This window comes from Melanerpes formicivorus, unplaced genomic scaffold (genome assembly GCF_026170545.1).
Source record: "Melanerpes formicivorus ecotype bairdi unplaced genomic scaffold, bMelFor1.0.p_v2 SCAF_26, whole genome shotgun sequence".
Lineage (NCBI taxonomy): Eukaryota > Metazoa > Chordata > Aves > Piciformes > Picidae > Melanerpes > Melanerpes formicivorus.
Genome location: NW_027142378.1, coordinates 10,113,654 through 10,139,876, shown reverse-complemented (window position 1 = coordinate 10,139,876; position 26,223 = coordinate 10,113,654). Strand labels below are relative to the sequence as shown.

General features: G+C 56.1%; 1 protein-coding gene across 1 annotated transcript; it reads right to left on the bottom strand.

Moving 5' to 3' along the window:
* Nucleotides 1–255: 255 nt before the first annotated feature.
* On the bottom strand, nt 256–26,202 carry PYGB (glycogen phosphorylase B). Its single transcript, XM_068153601.1, has 20 exons — nt 25,942–26,202; nt 22,883–22,984; nt 20,483–20,561; nt 19,445–19,548; nt 16,990–17,121; nt 13,069–13,180; nt 12,304–12,386; nt 11,262–11,405; nt 10,651–10,743; nt 9,871–10,017; nt 8,297–8,460; nt 6,747–6,861; nt 5,793–5,894; nt 5,081–5,228; nt 4,221–4,279; nt 3,745–3,886; nt 2,370–2,577; nt 1,867–2,001; nt 1,627–1,693; nt 256–1,363 (listed from the first exon to the last, which is right to left on the bottom strand). The coding sequence occupies exons 1-20, from the start codon at nt 26,182–26,184 to the stop codon at nt 1,211–1,213; spliced, it is 2,532 nt and encodes an 843-aa protein (XP_068009702.1). The 5' UTR covers nt 26,185–26,202; the 3' UTR covers nt 256–1,210.
* Nucleotides 26,203–26,223: the final 21 nt, after the last annotated feature.

Genomic DNA, 26,223 nt, shown 5'->3' with positions numbered 1-26,223 from the left:
GCCCTCTGCTGCCCTCTGCTGGGCAAACCCAGCACTGCTGACGGTGCAATCAAGCATGCCCGGGGCATGCCCGGGGCCTCTGCTCCCAGTGCCCTCTGCACAGCCCATGCACTGGCACCACTGACCTTTCTGCCATGGCCATGTAGCCCCCATGATGGTGCCAGCACCGTGCCAGCTGCAGGAGCCCACATCCCATGAAGGCACAGCTGGGGAAGGGCTAGCCCCACAAGCATGGAGTCACAAGTGTCAAAGCAGTAGGTGCTCTGCTTGGTTTAATGAGTTTGCATCACACAGGGGAGCACTGGTGCACTACACAGCACTAGGGGTGTTAAACTCTGACCCCAGCACCAGGAAGGACACACACAGGGCAGCATGACCCAGCTGTGGAGGGAGGCAAGAGCTGGTGCACATGTTCACAGCCAGCACACAGCTGTGCCTGGAGACCCAGAAGCCTGCTTGGGGCTCACAGGCCTGGCAGGGTCACCCACTCAGCTAGCAGTGGCAGGTTCCAGCTGGAGGCCAACCCCCTCCCTGGAGTGGTTTGGGCACTGGGCTTTTAGTTAACAGAGAGGGGTGGGAGGAGGCCATGGCACCCTGTGGCAAGGAACTGGCTGATTCCAGGCACTCTGTGGCACACAGCACTTGGCACTGGTGCCTGCACTGGGGCCAGCTGCTTTTAACAGCCAGCCCTACCTTCTGTAGGCATCACCAAGGTGGGAAACAGCCAGCCCTACCTTCTGTAGGCATCCCCAAGGTGGGAATCTGCAGTGGCCTCTCCTTACCTTGGCTCTGAGGCCGGCAGACCCACCGGGGAAGGATGCAAGACACACTCTGGGTTGGCTAAGCCTGCCTGTGGGGCAGGCGCGAGGAGGCCAGGCCAGGCCAGGCTGCATGTGAGTGGGGAGGGGAGGATTTAGTTGGGAAGCCCTTGTTAGGCATGGAGCACAGCTGTGGAAGACTGACCCGTGGTCATCTGGCTGAAAGCACTACGCAGCACGTGCAGGCTGATACAGGGGTGCAGAGACAGGAGCCTTCCTCCTCTTCCTCAGCTCCTGTTCCTTAGGCAGGGCTCCTCCTCAGAGCATCCTTCTATCCCCTTGAGGGAAAGGCCTCGTTTCTGCAGAGCTGAGCCCATCTGACCGGTGGTGAAGCGCAGGGGAGGCCTCCTGGGCCGGCAGCCCATCCCTCCTCCCTGCCCTCTGTGCCTGCATCAATCCCGGGGGAGGTTGGGGGGTGGGATCTTCGTGGCGGATGGCTCCACCCCCCAGATCTCCCGGGCGTACTCCGTGATGGTCCTGTCGCTGGAGAACTTGCCCGAGCAGGCAATGTTCCTGATGACCTTCTTAGTCCACTCCCGGGGGTCCTAGGGAGAGGAGAGACGCTGTCAGCAGCTCTGGCCCAGCTCCTGGCCTTGCAGGGCACCCACTCTGCACCCCTGGCTGGTTTCAAGGCTGTGTGTGGGGCTGCTGAAGCACCAAAACCTGCCCCTCCCTGTCCCGTGCCTGCACAATGCTTTGTCTGTAAGGGCTCCACAGGAGCACACTCACCCCTGCTCCCCTTCCTCTCCCTGCTCTGCTGCCATGCCCAAGGACCCCAGCCCACCTCTCAGGAGTGGGCAGCTCTTACCATGAACAGCTGGTCCACCTGGCCTTGGCATTTGATGTAGGCCTCATAGTCAGCAAAGACCTTGAACCTGAAACCCAAAGCAGAGGGAGGCTGGGGTCTGGCTCCTTGTGATGTCCCAGCCGGGTGACACAGGGCAGCGTGGTCACCCCCCTGCAGGCAGGCAAGGCTCAGCCCCGCTGCAGGGGCCCCCAGGGAGACTCTGAGAGCAGCCCACTGAAGGGGACACCTGCCAGGGCTCACCTGTCATGGTGCATGAGCATGTTCACAATGTCCTTGAAGCAACCAGGGTCTCGAGGGGAGAAGAAGCCACTGCTGATCTGGTCCACAGCCTGCCGCAGCTCGGGCAGCCGCTGGTAGTACTCCTGGGCATTGTACCTGTGCCCAGCAGAGACAGGCTGGAGGGGCTGAAGATGCTCTCCTCTGGGGCCCAGCACCCTGGAGGGCAGGACCTGATGTGTCTGGGGCAGGGAGGGATGTCACAGGGCCTTGCTCCCAGGGCTGCAGCCATCAGAGCACCCTGCTAGTGGTTGCCTTGTGCCCAGGCCCATTCACAGCCACCATGCTCTGGGGAAGCTGCTTGGGGATGGAACACCCACTGACCAGCCCAGGGCTTTTCTTCCCACCCCCAGAGCTGCCTAGGGAGGAAGGTGTCCCTTGCAGAGAGCAGAGCTCCCTGCCAGAGCTGGCATCTGTAGCCCCATCTGAGCAGGCCTGGCATTTACTGTGCTCTCCCCAGTACCAACCCTTGGCGATCCAGGGCCTCCACGTCCTCCACCCTCATGCCAAAGATGAAGAGGTTTTCTTCACCAGCCTCTTCAGCCATCTCCACGTTGGCCCCATCCATGGTACCAATGGTCAGGGCCCCATTCACCATGAACTTCATGTTGCCAGTGCCTGAGGCCTCTGTGCCAGCTGTGGAGATCTGCTGGGAGAGATCTGCTGCTGGGATCACTGCAGGGTACAGGAGAGGGAGGAGTTAACCTTTGGGAGGCACACTGCAGCTTCCCATGAACTGTGCCCAGGACAGCAAAACGACCCTGGGCATCTGCTAGTGGCCAGGCTGACCCCAACCTCAGCCCAAACAGCACAGCTCTGGGGTCAGACCAGGCTCGGCCCTGCCATTCCTGCATGGAGCTGGCTTCCTGCCCTGTGTGCAGCCTTCAGGCCCTTCCCAAGGGAGAGCCAGGTGGCCTGCTGTGACAGGCTCCTGGGCCAGCCAGCTTCTGGACTCATCTGGGACACAGCCAGCTCCTAAGATCACAGTATCACAGTACATGAGAGGCTGGAAGGGACCCCCAGAGATTGAGTCTAACCCCCCTGCCAGAGCAGGGTCACCCAGGGGAGTCTGCACAGGAATGCATCCAGGTGGGGTTTGGAAGGATCCAGAGATGCAGACTCCACAACCTCTCTGGGCAGCCTGCTCCAGGGCTCTGGCACCCTCACTGTAAAGAAGTTTCTCCTCATGCTGAGCTGAAACCTTCTGTGTTCAAGTTTGTCTCCATTGTTCCTTGTCTGCACACCACCAAAAAGAGCTTGGCCCCCTCCACTTGACACCCACCCCTCAGATATTGATAGGCATTGATCACATCCCCTCTCAGTCTTCTCTTCTCCAGACTAAGCACCCCCAGGGCTCTCAGTCTCTCTTCACAGGGGAGATGCCCAAGCCCCCTAACCATCCTCATGGCTCTCTGCTGGACTCTCTCCAGCAGGTCTCTGTCTCTCTTGAACTGGGGAGCCCAAACCTGGACACAGTATTGCAGGTGAGGTCTCACCAGGGCAGAGGGGGAGAAGAACCTCCCTAGACCTGCTGGGCACGCTTTTCTTGATGCACCCCAGGGCACTGTGGGCTCTCTTTGCTGTCCCACGGAGAACTTGCTGTCCACCAGCATTCCAAGGCCTTTCTCCATGGAGCTGCTCTCCAGCAGGGCAGCCTCCAACCTGTACTGCTGCCTGCTGTTATTCCTCTCCAGATGCAGGACCCTGCACTTGTCCTTACTGAAGTTCATGAGGCTGGCCTGCACCCAGCTCTCAGCCTGTCCAGCTCTCGTTGGATGGCAGCACAGCCTCATGGGGTGCCAGCCAAAGCCCCCAGCTGTCCTTCCACAGGACCAGACATACCTTTCTCAGCCAAGGAGACTCGGTAGTTCTCCAGGAAGATGACCTTGAGCCTGTCCCCCACGTAGGGATCGTTGTTGATGACCTCCCCGACGGATGTGATGAGTTTGATGATCATCTTGGCCATATGGTAGCCAGGGGCTGCCTGCAGAAGAGCAGCCCAGAAATGGTGGAAAGCTTTTAAGGAAGGGAGAGCACAGGAGGTGCCACTGTGGGTCCTCAGCATGGGGAGAGAATCTGAGCCTCATCTCTGCTGTTCACAGGGACCAGCAACAAAACCCTACTGGGAAAAGCCCTGAGCCACAGAGGAAGAGTGCAGGGGACCTCCTCAGTCTGACTTGTCCACAGAGGTGTGTCCTGAAGAGCCCACCAGCAGACAAATGCTGGGCAGGGTGCCTGGCAAAGCCACAGCAAGCAGACAGCACCTTCCCCACATCCCCACTGAGCCAGAGATGCAGCCAGCCTGGAACATGCCTTACCTTGCCTCCAATCATGATGGTCCTGGGCACAAAGGATTTGGACGGATCGCTTCTGATGCCTGCAGGAACAGGAGCAAACAGAGGAGAGGAGGCTGAGGGCAGACCTCAGGGCTCTCCTGAAAGGAGGCTATTCTCAGTCTGGAGAGGAGAGGACTGAGAGGGGATCTAATAAATGTTTATAAATATCTGAGGGCTGGGGGTCAGGAAGGAGGGGACAGGCTCTGCTAAGCTGCACCCTGGGGTAGGACAAGGGACACAGCCACTCTGGTGAGACCCCACCTGGAGTACTGTGTCCAGTTCTGGAGCCCCAGAGCAGGGCCATGAGGATGAGCAGAGGGCTGGAGTTCCTCTGCTATGGAGACAGACTGAGAGAATTGGGGCTGTTTGGTCTGGAGAAGAGGAGGCTCTGAGGAAACCTAATTGTGGCCTTCCAGGATCTGAAGGGGGCTACAGGAAAGCTGGGGAGGGACTTCTGAGGGTGTTGGGTAGTGATAGGACTGGGGGGAATGGAGCAAAACCAAAAGTGGGTAGATTCAGATTAGATGTTAGGAAGTTCTTCCCCATGAGGGTGGTGAGAGACTGGCACAGGCTGCCCAGGGAGGTGGTGGAAGCCTCATCCCTGGAGGTTTTTAAGCCCAGGCTGGATGTGGCTGTGAGCAACCTGCTGTAGTGTGAGGTGTCCCTGCCCAGGGCAGGGGGGTTGGAACTGGCTGATCCTAGAGGTGCCTTCCAACCCTGACGACCCTACAGACACTGTCTTGTTTCCTTCCTGGAGAGAAGGCCTTGGCTGGCCACCAGCTGACAGACATTGCCAGGGGGTCCCTGGCAGTGGGAGGCTGGGGGGCCAGGCAGGGACTCACGGTTGTAGAGGGTGATGGCGTGCAGGCAGTTCAGCAGCTGCCGCTTGTACTCATGGATTCGCTTCACCTGCACGTCGAACATGGATGAGGGGTTGATCTTCACCTTGTACTGCTCCTCCAAGTAGGCTGCAAACTTCAGCTTGTTCTCCTGGCAAGGAAAGCCTGATGAGAAACAGTCATGGATTCCCAAGCCTTGTGTCAGAAGTGAGGATTTGCTGCTGGGATGTTCACAGGAATCACAGAATGGTCTGGGCCAGAAGGGACCTCCAAAAGTCATCCAGCCCGGCCCCTGCTGCAGTCAGCAGGGACATCCCCAACTAGATCAGGCTGCCCAGGGCCTTGTTGAGCCTCACCTTGAATGTCTCCAAGAAAGGTGTCTCAACCACCTCCTTGGGCAACCTGTTCCAGTGCTCCACTACCCTCAGGGTGCAGAACTTGTTCCTAACATCCAATCTAAATCTGCTCTGCTCTAGTGTGAAGCCATTGCCCCTCGTCCTGTCACTGCAGGCCCTGGTAAACAGACTCTCCCCATCCTTCCTGTAGGCTCCCTTCCAGTACTGGGAGGCTGCTATTAGGTGTCCCCAGAGCCTCTTCTCCAGGCTGAACAGCCCCAGCTCCCTCAGCCTGCCCTTGCAGCAGAGGTGTTCCAACCCCCTGACCATTCTCATGCCCTTCACCTCCTTGCCCTCACCCCACCTCCTGTGCACATTACCTGTTTGACTTTTGCCACATCCCTGATAAAAGTCTCATTGTTGATGAAATCCAGCAGCTTCCTGAGTTGACTCAGATCTGTGATGAAGCCTTCCCCAATTTTCTACAAGAGCAAACCAAGAAAGGGACATCCCCCTGGTGAGACACCTCTCCTGCTCCACCCATCTCTGTCCTCAACAGAAATGCCACAGTCCCACTGGGAATTTTAACAGCCACTGTGTCTCTTTCTTATGGTGAGGTTACTCCTCTGTGTCAGCAGGGAAACCAAAGCTACAGGGGAAACTGGGCACTGGTGAAAACACCAACACATCACATCATACAATCCCAGAATGGTTTGGGTTGGAAGGGACCTTAAAGATCCTCTAGTTCCCACCCCCCTGCCTAAGGGCTCTAAGGGCTCCTCAAGGAGCTTTACAGGGAGGGTATGTGCACATGCAGCCAGAGAAACTGATGAGCAGGATGAGAAGATACAGTTCATTGCAGGTCATCATCCAGCTGTGCTACATCACACAGACCTGTGCCAAAAGGGTCTGGTAGTCAAAGGTTTCCTCAACAGAAGCACCACAGTCCCACTGGGAGCTGCAAGAGTCACTGTGGCTCACTCTTTCTTATGGTGAGGTTACTCCTCTGTGTCATCAGGAAGCCCAAAGGTGCAGGGGAAATCCAGCCCAAAGGTGATCAAACCAGAGCTGCAGCTTCTTTGTCCCTGTGACACTGAATGCTTTGGCACCAAGGAACTGCCTGACCGGCTGTGTGTAGCCACTGCGAGGGCAGAGGACCAGACCCAAGTTTCTTGCAACTCTTTTGGCCAGCCCTGAGTTTAAAGGGCAGCCAATCTGACAGCCTCATGTGTGCCAGGCTGTGCTCACCCAGGCATGCTAGCCCCAGCCTGGTCAGAGCACGTGAGGGGGTGCTGAGAAGCAGCCAGGTCACCCTTCGGGCGCCCGCGACTCACCTCGGCGATGACGTCGGCCAGGCCGGGGTTGCACAGCAGCAGCCAGCGCCTGGGGGTGATCCCATTGGTCTTGTTCTGAAACTTCTCCGGCTCCAGCTCATAGAAATCCTTGAACCTGGAACAACAGGGAGTCCTGAACCACCCACTGCTGCTCAGAGCTTCCACTGGAGCCCCACTGCAACTGCTCCTGACTGAGGAGAGTCTCTGCAGGTCTCCCTGTAACCAGCACAAACTCTCTACCACAGAACACAGAATCATTTCAGTTGGGAAAGATCTTGAAGGTATTCAGGCCCAACCATTCTCTGACTCTGCCAAGGCTGGTGCTAAACCATGCCCCTCAGAACCACATCTCTGTGTCACTGAAACACCTCCAGGGATGGGGATTCAACCAACTCCCTGAGCAGCCTCTTCCAGTCTTGAGAACCCTAGCAGGGAAGAAGTTTCTTCTGATCTTCAGCCTAAGCCTTCCCTGGTGCCACCTGAGGCTGTTTCCTCTCTTCCTATTACTCTTTACTAGGAAGAAAAGACCAACCCCCACCAGGCTGTAGCCTCCTTGCAGGGAGCTGCAGAGAGTGAGGAGGTCTCCCCTCAGCCTCCTCTTCTCCAGACTAAACCACCCCAGCGTTCACAGCCACTCCTCAGCAGTCCTGCTCTCCAGGCCCTTCACCAGCTCTGCTGCCCTCCTCTGGACACTTTTCTTTCTGTCATCTGTGAGGGCCCCAAAACTGAACCTAGTCCTCAAGGTGTGGCCTGTCTAAGGTAAGGCTGAGTACAGGGGGACAATCACTTCCCCAGTCCTGCTGGCCACTCTAATCCTCATGCAGACCAGGCCTCTCACCATACTCCCCAGCTGTAATGCTGAGGGTTTCACCATCTCCAAATGGAGATGAGTTAGACCTTACACATACATGAAGGAGACAGTCCCCCTGGTTTGCCATGCCCAGCCAAAGCAAACCTTGACACCTCCAGTGGGACCCCAGGCTTGCAGGCAGAGCCCAGCAACTGAAGAGTGATGTGTGCCTTGGGTCACAGGATGTTAGGGGTTGGAAGGGACCTCCCAAGATCACTGAGTCCAACCCCCCTGCCAGAGCAGGGCCATAGAATCCAGCACAGGTCACACAGGAACACATCCAGATGGGGCTGGAAAGGCTCCAGAGGAGGAGACTCCACAACCTCTCTGGGCAGCCTGCTCCAGGGCTCTGAGCCTCATGTTGAGGTGGAACTTCCTCTGCTGAAGTTTATATCCACTGCCCCTTGTCCTATTCCAGGGTGCAACAGGGCAGAGCCTGTCCCCTGCCTCTTGACCCCCAGCCCTCAGATACTTATAAACATTTATCCCCTCTCAGCCTTCTCCTCTCCAGACTAAGCAGCCCCAGGGCTCTCAGCCTCTCCTCACAGGGCAGTGCTGCACTCCCTCCATCATCCTGGCAGCTCTCCACTGGACTCTCTCCAGCAGCGCCCTGTCCCTCCCGAGCTGGGGAGGCCAGAACTGGGCCTGCCAGTGGGGGTGAGGTGTGCCTGGGGCAGGGTGGTGGGGGAGGAGGACTCACACGGAGCTCTTCACGATGTGGGAGTGGATGCGCGCGACGCCGTTGACGGCGTGGGAGCCGATGACGCAGAGGTGCGCCATGTTGATGCGCTTGCAGGGCCCCTCCTCGATCACAGACATCCTCCGCAGCCGATCGACGTCCCCCGGGTACAGAGCTGCCACCCGCTGCAGGCAGGCAGGGAGAGTCCCCTGTTAGCAGCCCAGCCAGGGGCGCTCCCGTCCTGGAGCAACCACAGAGCGGCAGGGGGTGGGAAAGACCTCCGAAGGGCATCCGGTCCGACCCCCTGCCAGAGCAGGATCAGCGAGCGCAGATCGCTCAGGAACATGTCTGGGTGCCCCTTGGAAGTCTCCAGGGGTGAAGACTCCCCCACTCTGGGCAGCCTGTCCCAGTGCTCTGCCACCCTCACAGGAAAGAAGTTTCTTCTCATGTTTACAAGGAGCTTCCTAAGCCCAAGTTTGTGCCTGTTACCTCTTCTCCTGTCACTGGGGAGCACTGAGAAGAGTCTGGCCCCACCTTCCTGACACACCCCCCTTAGACATTTGCAAGCATTAATGAGATCCCCCTCAGCCTCCTCCTCATGTTTACAAGGAGCTTCCTAAGTCCAAGTTTGTGCCTGTTACCTCTTCTCCTGTCACTGGGGAGCACTGAGAAGAGTCTGGCCCCATCTTCCCAGCACCTACTCCTTAGATACTTGCAAGCATTTAGGAGATCCCCCTCAGCCTCCTCTTCTCCAAGCTAAGCAGCCCCAGCAGTCTCATGATAAACATTCTAGCCCCCTCAGCATCTCAGTGCCTGTGCACTTGGTCTGGAAGCCAGCCCAAGACACTCAGAATCACAGAAACATTCAGGTTGGAAAAGCCCCTCAGGGCCACCAAGCCCAACCAGAACCCTACTCTGTGAGGGTCACCCCTAAGCCAGAGCCCCAAGCACCACATCCAAACCACCTTTAAACACATCCAGGCTTGGGGACTCCACCACCTCCCTGGGCAGCACATTCCAATGCCTGACCACTCTTGCTGGGAAAAACCTTTTCCTCATGTCCAGTCTAACCCTACCCAGTCTCAGCTTGAGGCCATTCCCTCTTGTTCTGTCACTAATTACCTGGGAGAAGAGACCAGCAGCAGCCTCTCCACAGTGTCCTTTCAGGTAGCTGTAGACAGCAATGAGGTCTGCCCTCAGCCTCCTCTTTTTCAAGCTAACCATCCCCAGCTCCTTCAGTTGCTCTTCATCAGATTTATTCCCCAGGCCCTTCCCCAGCTTCCTTGCCCTCCTCTGCACTGCCTCCAGCACCTCCACATCTCTCTTGTACTGAGGTGCCCAAAACTGGACACAACACTCAAGGTGTGGCCTCCCCAGGGCTGAGTACCAGGGGACAATCCCCTCCCTGCTCCTGCTGGACACAGCACTGCTGATGCAAGCCCGGATGCCTTTGGCTTTCTTGGCCCCCTGGGCACACTGCTGGCTCATATTCAGCTGCGTGCCGATGAGAACCCCCAGGTCCCTTTCAGCCAGACAGCTTTCCAGCCACACTTCCTCCAGAGTTCCCACAGCCTGTGCCCAGCCCAAACCCTTACATCCAGGTGCATTTGGTTGAGGGCATAGATGATCTCCAGGTGCCGTGGCAGCAGCTTCTCAAACATGGAGACAGGCCAGCGCTCCAGCGCCTCGGGCAGCACCGTGTGGTTGGTGTAGGCACAGGTCCGCTTCGTGATCTCCCAGGCCTGCAGCAGGGACAGGAGCTCAGTGGGCACAGAGGGGCAAGCAAATCCTTGCATGAGGACAGAGGAGAAGCTCTTCCTCTGTGGCAGTTTCAGGCTGTGCCTGGAACATTTTCCACAGGTCTTGAGCAGGAAGTAGTAGAATGCAAATAAATCCCCACTGGATGTGAGCAGGGAACTGATGACAAGCTCCCAACAATGCCATCGGAGAGATAACAAACATGAAAGGCCTGTCAACTCATTTTCTCTCTTTATGGCCTCCTTGCTCTGGCAGATACCAGCTCTGCTTTCTGCTGGCTTTGCTGACCTTGGCTGCATTGCTTTGTTGTGGCTGAGTATCAACAAACAACTCTCTGCTCCTTCTCCTGGCCCGTGTGTAGAGGGGGGTAGGGAAGGGAGCAGGGAAGGGGAAGCTATTAGTAGCCCCTGGTTTGCCCAGGGAGGGTTCTTGTGCTGTTTATAAGCTGTAACCACTGTATATTTTGTACATATCCATTGCATTTCATTGTAGATTGTAGTTCTGCTTGCAACTGCAGCTTCATTTGCTTCCAGCTGAGCTGCTCTGGCAATTTTATGGGGGGTGGGTGGAATTTTCAGCCCTGCAAAGCTCAGCACAGACCTCCTAGCTCTGCTTACCTTGTCCCAGTCCACTTTCTCCACATCCACCAGGATCCTCATGAGCTCTGGGATGGACAGGGCAGGGTGGGTGTCATTTAGCTGAATAGCCACCTGCAACACAGACTTGCTGGGCTCAGATCTGGCAGTGACAGGGCTGTGACAGTGCCCTGCACGCGTGGGGGGAAGGTGAGGATCAGCCCCAAGGCACACACCCCAGAATCAGATGGAGCTGCCAGCAGCAGAGCTATTCAACCTCTGCAAGCTTTGCTCCAAGCTGGGAAAACAGGCCTGGAGGCCACCTGCTCTGCAACCCAAACTGCCAGGGGCTCTGTGTACATCACAGTATCACAGGTTGGAAAGGACCTCGAGGATCATCCAGTCCAACCTATCAACACAGACCCCATGGCTAGACCATGGCACCAAGTGCCATATCCAATCCCCTCCTGAACACCTCCAGGGATGGGGACTCCACCACCTCCCTGGCAGCACATCCCAATGACGAATGACTCCCTCGGTGAAGAACTTCCTCCTCACCTCCAGTCTACATGTCCCAGCTTGCTCCTGAGCATCCCTCATGAGATGCAGGTCTGCCTGAAACACCCCCAGGCCCCCTCTGCCCACAGCCTCACCTTGTCTGGGAAGGTTTCAAAGCATGTTCTCACAGGGTCTCTGCAGCCAAACTTGGAGGACTTGAAGCGGCGGATGATGTCCTGCAGGGTAGCAGCCACCACGAAGTACTCCTGCTTCAGACGCAGCTCCTTGCCTTCAAAGAACTGCCAGGGGGGAGAAAAACCACAGCCACCAGGGCTGCAGCTGCCATCCCCAGCTGGCAGCCAAGTGCCTGGCTATGCTCCTGTCCCCTTTGATGGGCTTCCCAACAGGCTTTGTAAGCTCATCACCTCCTAAGGGCAAATGTGGATGCGTCTCCTACTGCCTCTGATGCAGCAGCAGCAGCTGTAGGGACTGACAAGTGGCTCAGCAGCCCAAAGGAAAACAGAACCTGCCATGCCCATGCTGCTCCTACACAGCACAGGCAGCTCCCTCCCTCACTGCAAGACCCCTTGCAGGGGTTTTGGACCAGGAGCCAGCAGCTCTGAACACACCAGCTGACTTCCCAGGCATGCCACACCTCATGCTGGTCTGGTTTAAAAACAAGGAGGAATGAGGTGGTGCCAGGGGGGAAGTGCAGATGAGGTTTTCCAGTGCAGATGCCAATCCATGACCTGATGGTGAGGCCTCTTCCCTTTTGGATGTGGTGCCTGGGACAGTCTTTGCAGTGAGCAATCCCCTTGAAGTGGGGATGGAAACGAGTTCCCCTCTCATGGCTGCCTCTGAAGTGACAACTTACTTTTGCCAAGGGTGAGGCATGTAAATTGTCACCTACTTTGGATCTGAAGGGGCAGTATCTCTTTCCCTCCACGCAGCAGGGAACATAGCAGCCAACATTGCCCAGATTCTCAGCTGCCATCAGTCAGCTGAGGAGCTCTGGAGCCAGCAGAGCCATGTCTGGTCACTGAGAATTACAGGACCAACCTATTGTACCAGAACTCCTCAAACTGGAGCAATAAACATCAGGTGCCCATGACCTCCCAGTGCTTCAGACAAGGTGATCCAACTACAGGGAGGACAATCCTGAGCAGGAAGGAGAAGAGAGGCCAGGGAATCACTCACGTTGTCGTTTGGGTACAGGACTCTGGAGATGTTTTCTGCCAGGTTTCTGTCCAGCACCGCCTCAATGTAGTCACCCACATTGACTGCAGCAAGAGAGAAAGAGACACTGCAGCAGCTGGAGAGACTCAGGCAGGTCCCTGACACACACAGAGCTGTGCAACAGGAACATTCAGGCTGGTGGTAATGAGATAGAAATGGGAATGTACATGTGGACAGTAAGGTATCCTTAAGACAGCAATGTGCCCTTGTGGCCAAGGCCAGCGGTACCTGGGGTGCACTGAGAAGAGTGTGGCCAGCAGGTCAAGGGAAGTTCCCCTCCCCTCCTACTCTGCCCTGGTGAGGCCACATCTGGAGTACTGTGTTCAGCTGTGAGCTCCCCAGTTCAAGAGGGACAGACATATGCTAGAGAGTGTCCAATAGAGAGTGATGAAGGGACTGGAACTTCTGTCTTGTGAGGAAAGGCTGAGAGACTTGCCTTCCATGGCAAGTGTGGGCTTGCAGCTCACTTGGTGAAGTGGGGAAGGGGGTGGCAGGAGCTGTGTCACTTGGGGAAGGCACAAGGCAGGTTTTGAGAGCACAAGGAGGTCAGAGGGCGTGCTGGTGCATGAGGGCTCTGGAAGTGGTTGGAGGCAGTGTGACCCCATGGATGCACACAGCATGCTGTGTTTTGGAGGTAACCAAGAGATATGGGTAAAGCAGGCCAGACACAGGAACAGGCAGGTCCCAGCCTGGCCACAAGAGAGGCAGAGAAGGGAGGGCACTTACACTCTTGGAGGTTGAAGTCATTGGGGGCTTTTGCAGACCACAGCCTCATGGTGTTCACGGTGTTGTTCTTGTATCCTGGCACTGGCGTGTCGTAAGGCATGGCAAGGACAACCTGCAGAAGGACAGACAGCATTCCCCTGGGATTAGGAGCATGGTGGCCTCAGAGAAGGTGGCAAAGTGGCTGAAACTGCTGCAGGAAGAATGCAGAGGACACAGATAGGCTCACAGGATGTTAGGGGTTGGAAGGGACCTCCAGAGATCATCAAGTGCAACCCCCCCTGCCAGAGCAGGACCACAGAATCCAGCACAGGTCACACAGGAACACATCCAGATGGGGCTGGAAAGTCTCCAGAGAAGAGACTCCACAACCTCTCCACAACTAGTGCTCTGTGAGCCTCACAGGGGAGAAGCTCCTCCTCATGTTGAGGGAGAACCTCCTGTGCTGTAGTCTATATCCATTGCCCCTTGGGTGCAGCTGAGCAGAGCCTGTCCCCTCCCTCTTGCCCCCCAGCCCTCAGATATTTATCAACACTTATTAAATCCCCTCTCACTCTTCTCCAGACTCAGCAGCCCCAGGGCTCTCAGCCTCTCCTCACAGGGCAGTGCTCCAGTCCTTTCATCATCCCTGGAGCCCTCTCTCAGACTCTCTCCAGCAGATCCCTGTTCCTCCTGACCTGGGAAACCCAGCACTGGACACAATATTCCAGGTGAGGTCTCACCAGGGCAGAGTACAGGGGGAGGAGAACCTCCCTTGACCTACTGGACACACTCCTCTTAATGCACCCTAGGATACTATTGGCCTTCTTGGCCACAAGGGCACAGGGCTGACCCAGGGCCAACTCCTGGCTGTGGTTAGCCTCTCACCTCACTAAAACACACAGCTTCCTTGATATCACAGGCACTTCCAGCACCAGCAAAGCACCAGCAGGAGAAGCAGAGCTGTTTGGACCTGAGTTGACAAACTGGAGTTGCAAGCCAGTCAAGAGGGAGATGCAAGAAATCTCTGCTGCCCTTCTTCTAGCAACTGGTGTGAGCTGCTATTCAGAGCACTGAGAGCACCCTCAGCTGGTGACTGAAATTCTGTCTGCCCTGGGGTAGTGCCAGGGCAGCTGAGACCTTTGTGTTTCCAGCCAGGATAAACTCCACAACTTGAAGCCTGCCTGTTAGCCTGCTGCAGCCTGCCAGGACCAAACCCTACCAAGGCAGCACTACTCCTGCAGCAATTCACTCCATGTGCCAGGCTTGTTGAACCTGCCTGGGTAAAGTTCCTGAGATCTCCAGCACCTGAGCTGCATGTGAGTGTGAACTATCACTCAGTGCAGTCTGTGGATGATGGTTAAGCATCAGGATGCTGCACACATGGCTACAAGGAATAACACTGAGGCTCCCAGCCAGGAAAGGCATGGCTCTGCTTCCAAACTGTGCTGTGTGGAGCAGTTGACCCACATGGCTCCAGAGCTGCTAAGCAGCAAGGCAGAGCACCCCAACCTGAGCCTGGAACCAAGAGACTGAGGGCTTGCACCAGCAGAGCTGAATGGTGCATGCAGGGCAGAGCCCTGACCCTGCAGTACACAGCCTGGGCTGCCTCTTGATGCTTGGCCAGGGAGTCAGCATACAAACAAGGGCTTGAAGTGATAGGAGGAGGGGAAATAGCTTTGAGCTGGAAGAGAGGAGATTTGGACTGAGTATCAGGCAGGAATTCTTTCCAGTGAGGTTGGGGGACACTGGCACAGGCTGCCCAGGGAGGTTGTGGCTGCCCCCTTCCTAGAGGTGTTCAAGGCCAGGCTGGATGGGGCCTTAAGGAACCTGGGAGGTGTCCCTGTCCACGGCAAGGGGGTTGGAACTGGATGATCTTCAAGGTCCCTTTCCAACCCAAATCACTCTATGATCCCCCTGAACAAGTCAGTGTGTACTGGCATGACAGCTTGGCAGCCAGGAGCTATCCCCAGGCAAAAATATGAGAGGCAGCAGAGGAGAGAAGGAGCTGTGCTGACAGGGCAGGGGAAAGCCAGGCAGATCAGCACAGTGGCCCTGAACAGCCTCTTTGTGTTAGCAACACCTCCCCTCTGAGGAGAGTCAGCAAGAGGTCAGGCTCCCAGGCTGCTCTGAGCAGCTCCCAAGATGGAAGCAGGCAGAAAGCCTGCCCTGCCTGAGCCACAGGCCTGGAGCAGACATCACATGAACTCAGCAAGGCTATATTTGGAGACTCTGTCTTGGGCTATTTTGAGCCTTTCCAGCTTTTCCCCTCACAGCACTATCTGAAAATGAGCATCCTTGTAGAAGCTGTGCAACCACTGCACTGCTTGGGATCCCTCAAACCCTGCACTACCACCAGACTCAGAAGAGGAACAGAGAGAAAGACAACACCACTTGCTCCCCAAGTGGATGTCTTCTCCTCCAGAGAGCTCTGGCATGGTGCCTCCATGCTGTCTGTGGCTCTGTGCTGGTGAACCCCTGCACTGTGTGTGTCCTGGGAATCACCCATGTCACTGCACTGCCTGACCACCAGGCTTCCTGGAGAAGGATCTGCTTTTCTTCACCTCTCATCTCTGGAGGTCCCTTCCAACCCTTAACATCCTGGGATCCTGTGAAATCCTGGTGCAGCCACAGCCAGAAACATCACCTTCACAACTGCAGGAGCAGCTCTGACCACATCACCTTCACAACTGCAGGAGCAGCTCTGACCACATCACCTTCACAACTGCAGGAGCAGCTCTGATCACATCACCTTCACAACTGCAGGAGCAGCTCTGACCACATCACCTTCACAACTGCAGGAGCAGCTCTGACCACATCACCTTCACAACTGCAGGAGCAGCTCTGACCACATCACCTTCACAACTGCAGGAGCAGCTCTGACCACATCACCTTCACAACTGCAGGAGCAGCTCTGACCACATCACCTTCACAACTGCAGGAGCAGCTCTGGTCACATCACCTCCACAAGTGCAGGAGCAGCTCTGATCACATCACCTTCACCACTGCAGGAGCGGCTCTGATCACATCACCTTCACCACTGCAGGAGCAGCTCTGATCACCTTCACAACTGCAGGAGCAGCTCTGATCACATCACCTTCACAACTGCAGGAGCAGCTCTGATCACATCACCTTCACCACTGCAGGAGCAGCTCTGATCACATCACCTTCACAACTGCAGGAGCAGCTCTGGTCACATCACCTTCACAACTGCAGGAGCAGCTCTGATCACATCACCTTCACAACTGCAGGAGCAGCTCTGATCACATCACCTTCACAACTGCAGGAGCAGCTCTGACCACATCACCTTCACAACTGCAGGAGCAGCTCTGATCACATCACCTTCACCACTGCAGGAGCAGCTCTGATCACATCACCTTCACAACTGCAGGAGCAGCTCTGGTCACATCACCTTCACCACTGCAGGAGCAGCTCTGATCACCTTCACCACTGCAGGAGCAGCTCTGATCACCTTCACCACTGCAGGAGCAGCTCTGATCACATCACCTTCACCACTGCAGGAGCAGCTCTGATCACCTTCACCACTGCAGGAGCAGCTCTGATCACATCACCTTCACAACTGCAGGAGCAGCTCTGATCACATCACCTTCACCACTGCAGGAGCAGCTCTGATCACCTTCACCACTGCAGGAGCAGCTCTGATCACATCACCTTCACAACTGCAGGGGCAGCTCTGATCACCTTCACAACTGCAGGAGCAGCTCTGATCACCTTCACAACTGCAGGGGCAGCTCTGATCACCTTCACAACTGCAGGGGCAGCTCTGATCACCTTCACAACCGCAGGAGCAGCGGAGTGAGTTTTGTCAGACTGGGAGAGAGGCATAGTTCGACCCCCTCAGGCAGCCCAGAGACAGACTCTTCTGCTCCACTCCACCCTGACCTGTCCCCACCCCCAGCCCAGCCATGAGGGAGATGTTGGTACCTGGGTGTCAATCCACTTCACCCCCTCAGGGGTGTGGACGACCCGGCCGTAGAAGTGGACGGGCAGCATGTACTCGGGGCGCGCCTTCTCCCAGGGGTTGCCGTAGCGCAGCCAGTCGTCAGCCTCCTCCACCTGCAAAAGGCAAAGGGGGCACAAGGGATGCTTTGTGGCTTCACAGAATCACACAATGTTAAGGGCTGGAAAGGACCTCAAGAGATCATCCAGTCCAACCCCCCTGCCAGGATCACCTAGAGCAGCTCACACAGGAGCACATCCAGGTGAGTCTTGAGTATCTCCAGAGAGGGAGACTCCACAGCCCCCCTGGGCAGCCTGTGCCAGGCTTCTCTCACACTCACAGGGGAAAAATTCTTCCTCCTGTTTCCATGGAGCTTCCTGTGCCTCAGCTTCCACCCACTGCCCCTTGTCCTGTCACTGGGCATCACTGAGCAGAGCCTGGCTCCAGCCTCTGGGCACTCACCCTTGACATGTTTATAACCATGAATAAGGTCAAGTGATGGCTTGAGGCTTCTAGTGATGGCCTGAGGCTTCAAGTGATGGGTTGGACTGATTCCACACACACCCCTACCCAAATAACTTTGGTTTTGAGGGCCAGGGTTTGGCACCAGACTTGGCAGAGTTAGAGAATGCTGGGACTCTATGCTCTAAAAGGTCTTTTCCAAGCAAAATGATTCTATGATTCAGCCTGTCTCAAGGCATTTACACCCCATTTGACTGTGAGCATGGGAAACATGGGGTGGGGTTCCCCAGAAACCCATCAGTGCTGTTCCTGGCCACAAACCAACTCCTGTAACCCAGATCTTGCTGACTTCTCTGCCCTCTGCCAGAGAGAGTTTCCCCTCTCTGCCCAGAACAGCACCAACAGGAGTTCAGAAAGGACACCAAGGCTGACCACAGGGGCTGAGGCACTTGGAGAGATGCTGTGTGCCTGCAGGCATTTTTCTGCCAGGCAGGGGGCACATCTGGTCCACAGCCAGCACCATCACCACCCCTGTGCTTTCTGAAGTAACCTTAGGCCAGTTACACTGGATGCTTTTTCCCCTCTTTTCACTATTTATGGGGCCCAGCACTACAGCTTCCTTGTGGGGAAGGAGGGAAAAACAACCCTCAAAGCTCTCACAAAGCCTGACCTATGGAGAGCTAGTTTAAGAAGAGAAGTGGTGCTTTATGCTCAGAAGCACAGAATCATGGAAGCACAGAATGGTTTAGGCTGGAAAAGGCCTTAAAGATCATCAAGTCCAATCATTCTCTAACTCTGCCAAGGCTGCTGCTAAACCTTGGCCCCCAGAGCCACATCTCTGCTTCCTGGAAACACCTCCAGGGATGGGCATTCAACCACCTCCCTGAGGAGCCTCTTCCAGTCTTTGAGAAGCCTTTCAGGGAAGAAGTTTCTTCTCATCTCCAACCTGCACCTCCCCTGGTGCAACCTGAGGCCATTTCCTCTCTTCCTGTCACTCTTTACTAGGAAGAAAAGAGTGGCTGTAGCCTCCTTGCAGGGAGTTGCAGAGAGCAAGGAAGTCTCCCCTCAGCCTTCTTTCTTCAGACTGAACAACCCCAGTCCCCTCAGCTGCTCCTCACCAGCCCTGCTCTCCAGACCCTTCACCAGCTTTGTTGCCCTTCTCTGGACCTGCTCCAGCACCAAAATGTCCTTCTTGGAGTGAGGGCCCCAAAAGTGAACCAACTCCTCAAGGTGTGGCCTGGCCAGTGCAGAGCACAGGGGGACTCCTCTGGTCCTGCTGGACACACTCTTCCTGATCCAGGCCAGGATGCTGATGGCCTTCTTAGCTCCATGTAAGGAGCAAGGCAGATCTAATGGAAACCATCTCCAGATACACAGTGGGGAAAGCTGCCAGCTGGGGCAGTTTGTTTTGCCTGTTTTCACTTGGTAAATATTGTGATGGTTCATGCCACACTAGAATCTTATTTAAACTCCTGCTGCCAGTCTCCCAGGGAACCCACAGGAACAGCAGCACTCCAGGCACTTGCCTGGGTTCTGTTGTGTTCAAATTCATCCTCCATCAGACAGCCTGCTGAGGTGCTTAGCTACATCTCCATCCTTAGCCTGACTCCTGACTCACTCACTGCCAGGCTGGATGGGACTCCTGAGTTTGCTGCAGCTGCGCTGTAGGCAAGGATTCCTGTTTGCAGCCATGCCCTTGTGGGCTCAGCTCCAATGCCATCACACCAGGCTGGTGACTGGCAGAGATGAGTTTTCACATGCCCCTGCCTGAGCACCTGCTGCACACCCTCCCCACTGCCCTCCACTGCCTCCTTGCTCAGCACAAGTGGCAGGAAGTGACAGCTGTCAGACTCCCTGTTTATGACCAGATCAAGGCACTGCAACACCAGTAGTGGGGACAGGTCTTGTCCACAGGCAGAGTGAGCCAGCACAGGATGGAAGAGAAGGAGAAAGGCTGAGTTAAACTTGTCAATGTACCTGCCAGCCATCAACGATCTTCTGATTGAAGATACCGAACTCGTAGCGGATGCCGTAGCCGTACGCCGCCAGCCCCAGCGTGGCCATGGAGTCCAGGAAGCAAGCTGGAAGAGCAGAGCATGGTCACAGAGTGAATCACAGGGGCTGGAAGGCAACTCTGGAGATCATCTAGTCCAACTCCCCCTGCTCAAGCAGGATCACCTAGGGCAGGCCACACAGGAACATGTCCAAACCTCACCCCACGGCCACTGCACCTGCTCCGGTGTGCTGCACAACAGGGTGAGGAGATACCACAACCACTGCCTCTGGAAGCATTTATTGCTCCAAGGAAGTCCATGTGCAGAAGGGACAGAAGAGGACAGTCTGCAGCAAGACCCCAATGCACATCCCACCAAGCCACCATGAACACCTCGAAGCTGGTGACAAGGACAGGCCACCACGAACTCAAACACAGCCTCGGTGTAGTGAGAGCTGTTCTAAACTTGCATGAGCTGCCCACACCTTGCTGTAAGCCCCTTCTGACCCTAACTCACTGCTAGCTCCACCAGCTACTTTGCAGTTAGTGCTTTCAAAGCAAACCCTCCCAGCCCTCAGGCTGGGGCAGCTCTGCTAAGGACCAGCTCTCCAGCATTCCCTCCACATTGGGGAGCTCTCACCTCCAGCAGTCCCACGGGACAGGCAGACGAAAATAGCAGCCAACAGTCTGCCTAAGTGCTTGGGTGCCTCCAAGAAGTGAGAGATTCCACAGGGAGGTGAGAAGAAGTGCTGCAGACAGCCTCTTTCAGCCACAGCCATGCCTGCTGTGCTGTGGACTACACAACTACATCTCCTGGATCCTCTCAGCGTGGAGGAGGCTGAGTTTTGGACAGCCGGGAGCAGGCCAGGAGGGCACAATGCTGCTGAAGGGCTGTAGAGCAGATGTGAGCCAAGGTCTGCATGCTGACCCACTGCAGTGCCAGCTGCCACAGCCTCCAGCCAGGTCACCCTCAGTCCCTGTGCACTCTGCCCAAGGAGGGGGCTGCACTCTACCCATATTACCTGCCAGGCGGCCCAGGCCTCCATTTCCCAGCCCAGCATCTTCTTCGATTTCCTCCAGCTCCTCCAAGTCCAAACCCAGCTACAGGAGAAAGAGCCACAGCAGAACATGTCACCACTGGAAGGCCATGCCCTGGGGCTGCTCTCTGAGGACAGCAAACACAGATGGCAGAACAACGCACACCACAGGAAATGAAACCCAAAGGGTTCTCTGCATTCCCTCCTCACAAAGTATCTCCGCAGCCTCTGCTCCCTGGGCAGCCTAATCCACTGGAAGATTATTGAGCCCATCATCCAACATCACTTGCCCATGAACTAGGTTTCCTCAGAGACCTCATCTCCTGGCAGAAGGCCCTTCCACTGGACTGGTCACTGGAGATGGGATGGCAAATGGTCAAGTGCACATGGAAGGGACAGCTGAGTCCTGCCAGGGTACACGTGCTGCCCCTCTGCTCACACCCACCCAGTCCTTGAGGAAGGGCATTTGCTTTCTATACCTTCCCACATCCTGCCCAGCCTGCCACCAGCTCCTTGGCCAGAGCCCATGCTGGAAGTGGTTATCTCCTCTGCTGCATCTCTCAGGCCATTTGTTCTCTGGCTCAGGGGCTGCAGCTGCTTGAAGGCTAAGTGCACCAGCAGCAAGGACTTTCCAGGAGACAAGAAATGCTGCCTCTCAGAGGGCACCAGTGCCTCACCTCAGTGCCAGGGGCAACAGCCTGCAACCACAAGGCAGGAAAACCTTATGCAGAGTGTGACAGAGTCTCTCTCCATGGCAGAGCCACACCAGATACGAGACCTCCCATCCCAGCTGGCCAGCGGCCATGCATGTCAGAGGCTACAGAGAGGGAAGCCTCTGCTCACACACCAGGCCAAATCAGCAGGTGGAAAATGCCTTGCAAAGGAACTTGAGGATCCTCCCTGAAAGAAAACAGCCTGCCCTCTGAGGCACACCACCTCAGAGAGGAAATGTGTCAGGTCCCACCCTGGAAATCCCTTCCCATGCCTTGACAGGGAAAGCGCTCACCAGGACGTTTCAGCGGCAATTAGAGCACCTCATTTTGAGACACTGACAGAGCCCAACTTCTGCCAGGGAGTGCAGCATGGATCAATCCAGTTGGGAAGAGGAGACAGGGGAAATAAAGCTTTGGGCTGAGAAAGCCCAAAACCTCAATACTCTGTCCAAAAAATTCCCTCTCCTGCTGCAGAGGTGGCTGCAAGTCGGAGAGTCGAGGCCTCAGGTCTGCGATTGCCTTGGTGCTGCTTTTCTCCAGTGTGAACTAATCCCACAACATTTTGAGTCAAGCAAACAATTTCCATCCCCCCCTCCCTTTCTTCCTCCCCAGTGATTCACTTTTATCTGGCAGTGCTGGCTGTGGTGCCTTGTGTACCTGTAGGTGTGAAGTGTAACCTGGTTCAGTGCTCGAGTTCCCCTTTCTGGCCCAGACTGCACCCCAAAGATGAGCCATCACCCCCTCTCTTCCTTTCCAGCCATGGAAAGCTATCTGCAGCCTGTCACTACCTAACTTTTTGGGTTTGGGTTTTGTCTGGTTTATTTTTTTGCTGGAACTTGTCCAGAGCAGGGCCATGAGGATGAGCAGAGGGCTGGAGCTGCTCTGCAATGAGGACAGACTGAGGGAGTTGGGGCTGTTCAGTCTGGAGAAGAGAAGGCTCTGAGGAGACCTAATTGTGGCCTTCCAGTGTCTGAAGGAGGCTCCAAGAAAGCTGGGGAGGGACTTTTGAGGGTGTCAGGGAGTGATAGGGCTGGGGGGAATGGAACAAAAAATAGAAATGGGTAGATTCAGATTGGATGTTAGGAAGAAGTTCTTCCCCTTGAGGGTGGTGAGAGACTGGCACAGGTTGTCCAGGGAGGTGGTAGAAGCCTCATCCCTGGAGGTTTTTAAGCCCAGGATGTGGCTGTGAGCAACCTGCTGTAGTGTGAGGTGTCCCTGCCCATGGCAGAGGGGTTGGACCTGGATGAGCCTTGAGGTCACAGTATCACAGTATCACAGTATAACCAAGGTTGGAAAGGACCTCAAGGATCATCGAGTCCAACCTATCAACACAGACCCCATGACTAGACCATGGCACCAAGTGCCACGTCCAATCTCCTAAGGTCCCTTCCACCCCTGACAATTCTATGATTCTATAATGGTTGTTGCTTTCTGGATACTACTCTGGACTTTCCCAGCCACCAGAGGAAAAGGGTGGTTTGAGGAAAACTATACTCCAGCTCTTAAGGAACCTCAAGGTCCCACCACGGTCTTCTCTAAGGGATGACAACCACCAACAGCCAGCCAAGCCTCCCTTTGTTTAGTCAAAACAACACATCCTTAGAGGGCATCCCTTTCCTGTCTGCGTGGAAAAGTTTGGCCAGCTTTCCAGAGGCACCCCTTGGGACATCACCTGGTAAATGGCTTCATCACAAGCGTTCTGGAGGCCCAGGTTCACCATGGTGTTCTGCAGCGTACGGCCCATGTAGAACTCCAGGGACAGGTAGTAAATGCGCTGGGGAGGCAAAGCAAGATGCTTACAGGTAGCAAAGCAAGATGCTTACAGGTAGCAAAGCCCTTCCCTTCCACCCCAAAACACTTCAAATGGAGGGCAGGCTCAGTCAGGGATGACTTCCCAAACCTGCTCTTGGCGCCTGCCCCTGAACACCAAGGCACCAGAGGTTGTTTGTCAGAAGGATCTCAGGCGGGAGGGACGCCGGCCAAACCCCGGCCCTGCGCCTCCCTGCCAACAGCCTTCTATAGCAAAATCTCCTTGCCTCTTAAGAGTTTCCCTAATTAACTTAGGGCAAGAATTATCTGGGATGCTGCAGGGTGGTATTTATACACTGCCACGCTCAGCTGAGGTGATGCTTACAGCTGCTGGGCTTTGAAAAGTTTCCCCAACCCCCCTCCCTCCAAGGCTGAGCTGATCTGGAGCCTGCTGAAAGGCAGAGCGAACCCCCCCTGCCCCATGCACGCTGTCTGGGCTTAGGGCCAGGCCCCTTCCTGCTAGCAGCTTTCCAGCACTCTGTGTTTGAAAAACAAGAGGTCCTCTCGCTCTCCCCACGCTGAGTTTCACAGGCACATTTTCACCCAGTGGAACAAATCAAGTGTCCCATGGGCAGCAGGGGTCCTGGCAGAGCCGGGCAGGACAGTCAGCTCTGCAGCGACCTTCCAAGTTCCAGAGGAGCTGAGCCTGTGTGGTGTGAATGCTAACCAAAGCCTGCTTGCAGGACGAGAAACAGGCTGGGCAAACTTCTGCCTGCCCTCAGATTTAGTGCTCTGCATGGTTTTATAAACAAACAGCAGTTTTCAAGGCAGCAACACCCTGACTTTAAATCATGCTTTCCCTGGAATCTCTCTCCTTCCTGGTTGGGATCTTTCCCTGATAAACAGCAGGACTGCTCATCCTGCCACTTCTGCTAGGAGGAGATGGGACACAAAGATGATCAGAGGGCTGGAGCATCTCCCCTGCAGGGTCAGGCTATGAGAATTGGAGCTGTGCAGCCTGGAAAAGAGAAGGCTCCAGGGAGACCTTAGAGCAGCCTTTCAGTACCTGAAGAGGCACACAGGAAAGCTGGGGAGGGACTTTTCACAAGGGCTTGTAGTGATAGGATGGGGGGTGATGGATTTGAGCTGGAAGAGGGGAGATTTGGACTGGAGATTGGGAAGAAATTCTTTTCTGTGAGGGTGGTGAGACACTGAACAGGTTGCCCAGGGAAGCTCTGGAGTTGTGGATGCCCCCTCCCTACAGGTGTTCAAGGCCAGGCTGGATGAGGCCTTGAGCAACCTGGGCTAGTGGAAGGTGTCCCTGCCCATGGTAGTAGGGTTGGAGCCAAGTGATCTTTATGGTCCCTTTCAACCCAAACCAGTCCACGGTTCCAAGTCTGAAAGGGTCCATCTGCTCCTTGGGCCACATCAGAGAGACTGGAAACATGGCCCAGATGCATAAACGACCTGCTGCTTTCGGGCACCTGCAGGGATGTGTTCCTAGTGGAAATCTAAGCACAGGGGGGACTGTAGGCAGAGCTTACAGGATCTGTACCATCCCTTGTTAGTGCAGCAGTATGGATCAGAGGGCATTTGGGTGAGAAAGGAGAAGAGAGAGAGCTCTGCATGCCGGTCCCTAGTGCATGTGCAGTCATGCTGGTGTGAAAGTGCAGCTTGTTTCTTCTGTCAGGCCAATATTCACAACCCTGAAGAAAGAGCTGACTTGAGGAGGCAGCTGCCTGCATGCCGAGAAGCTACATGCCTCTTGCAGTCCACCCCTGCCCTCTGGGGCTCTGCAGCTAAGTGCTGCAACGGGTTTTAAATTAAAAGGATTAAGGCTGAGTAACGTCCTGCAGCTCCCAACATCTCCAGCATCACCACCATGACTTGACAACTGGGCAGGAGAAGAGGGAGCAGGTTGAACACCCCAGAAACCACCAGCAGCTTAGGGTTTGGTGACCTGGGAGAGCTCGTCTGGTTTGCACGAGGCAAGAAACTCCTGCCCAAAGCCCAGCTGGCTGTGGGCTCTGTAGGAGTGATGCCAGAACATGGCTATACTGAGAGGTGTTGAGATGCAGAGGCTATGATGCCCACAGGGAACACTGCCACAGTGGTGTGAGTGCAGGACGTGGCTGTGCTGAAGGGTGCAGAGGAATGGCAGCATCAAGGCCCATGTGAGGACACGCTCACAGGGGGATCACAGACATGGCTGCAACAAGGCACAGGAGGTCACAGTCATGGGGATGCCTGAGGAAGGATATGGCTGCAGCAAGGCTCAACAGGGCAGGGCTGCAAAGAAGCTTTGTGGGGACACAGCCATGAGAAAGAGCACAGGACACAGTGTGGCGATGCCCACAGGAGCACGGACGTGGCAAGACGGGCGCAAGCGATGGCTGGGGCAAGGGATGCTGTGTGGGGACAGGGAGGGACCAGAGGACAGGGGTGGCATCAAACAGCCACGGGAAGGTGCCCACGAAGGACATGGCTGTGGTGATGCCCACAGGGGCACAGACAGGGCAAGATGGGCACAAGCGACATGGCCGGGGCAAGGGATGCCTTGTAGGGACAGGGAGGGACCAGAGGACAGGGGTGGCATCAAACAGCCACGGGGAGGTGCCCGCAAAGGGCATGGCTGTAGTGATGCCCACAGGGACACAAGGGATCCAGCTGTGGCAATGCCCACGGGGAAGAAGTCACAGTGAGATGCACGAGGGACACAGTGAGATGCACGGAGACACAGCCCTAGAGGGACGAAAGTGCACGACGAGCAACACGGCCACGGCTGCAGGGGACACAGCTGAGGGAAGAAGGTGCATGAGGCACACAGCCAGGGCTGTAATGACGCCCGAGGGGAGGCGGCGAGATGCCCTCGAGGGACAGGGCCACGTCGGGAGGACACGGAAACACCGGCAGGACCAAGGGGAGGGCGCAGCCAAGCGCCAGCTGCCAGGGCAGTCCCCGCGGGGCCGGGCAAGGGCTCACCTTGGGGTCCCGCTCGTAGTAGTGCTGCTGGGTGCGGATCCAGCGGCCCACCAGGTGGTCGCGCACCGTGTGGGCCAGCGCGAAGTAGTAGTCGCGGGGGGTGGCGACGTTGCGGTCCTTGACCAGGGTGAAGTGGAGGTGGCGGTTGAAGCTCTTGCGCACCTCCGCCACGTCCCCCAGCCCCGCGATGCCCCGCACGCTGATCTGCTTCCGCCGCTCCCCATCGCTCAGCGGCGCCGCCATATCGCCGCCGCCGCCTCCCGCGCCGCCGCCGCCTCTGCC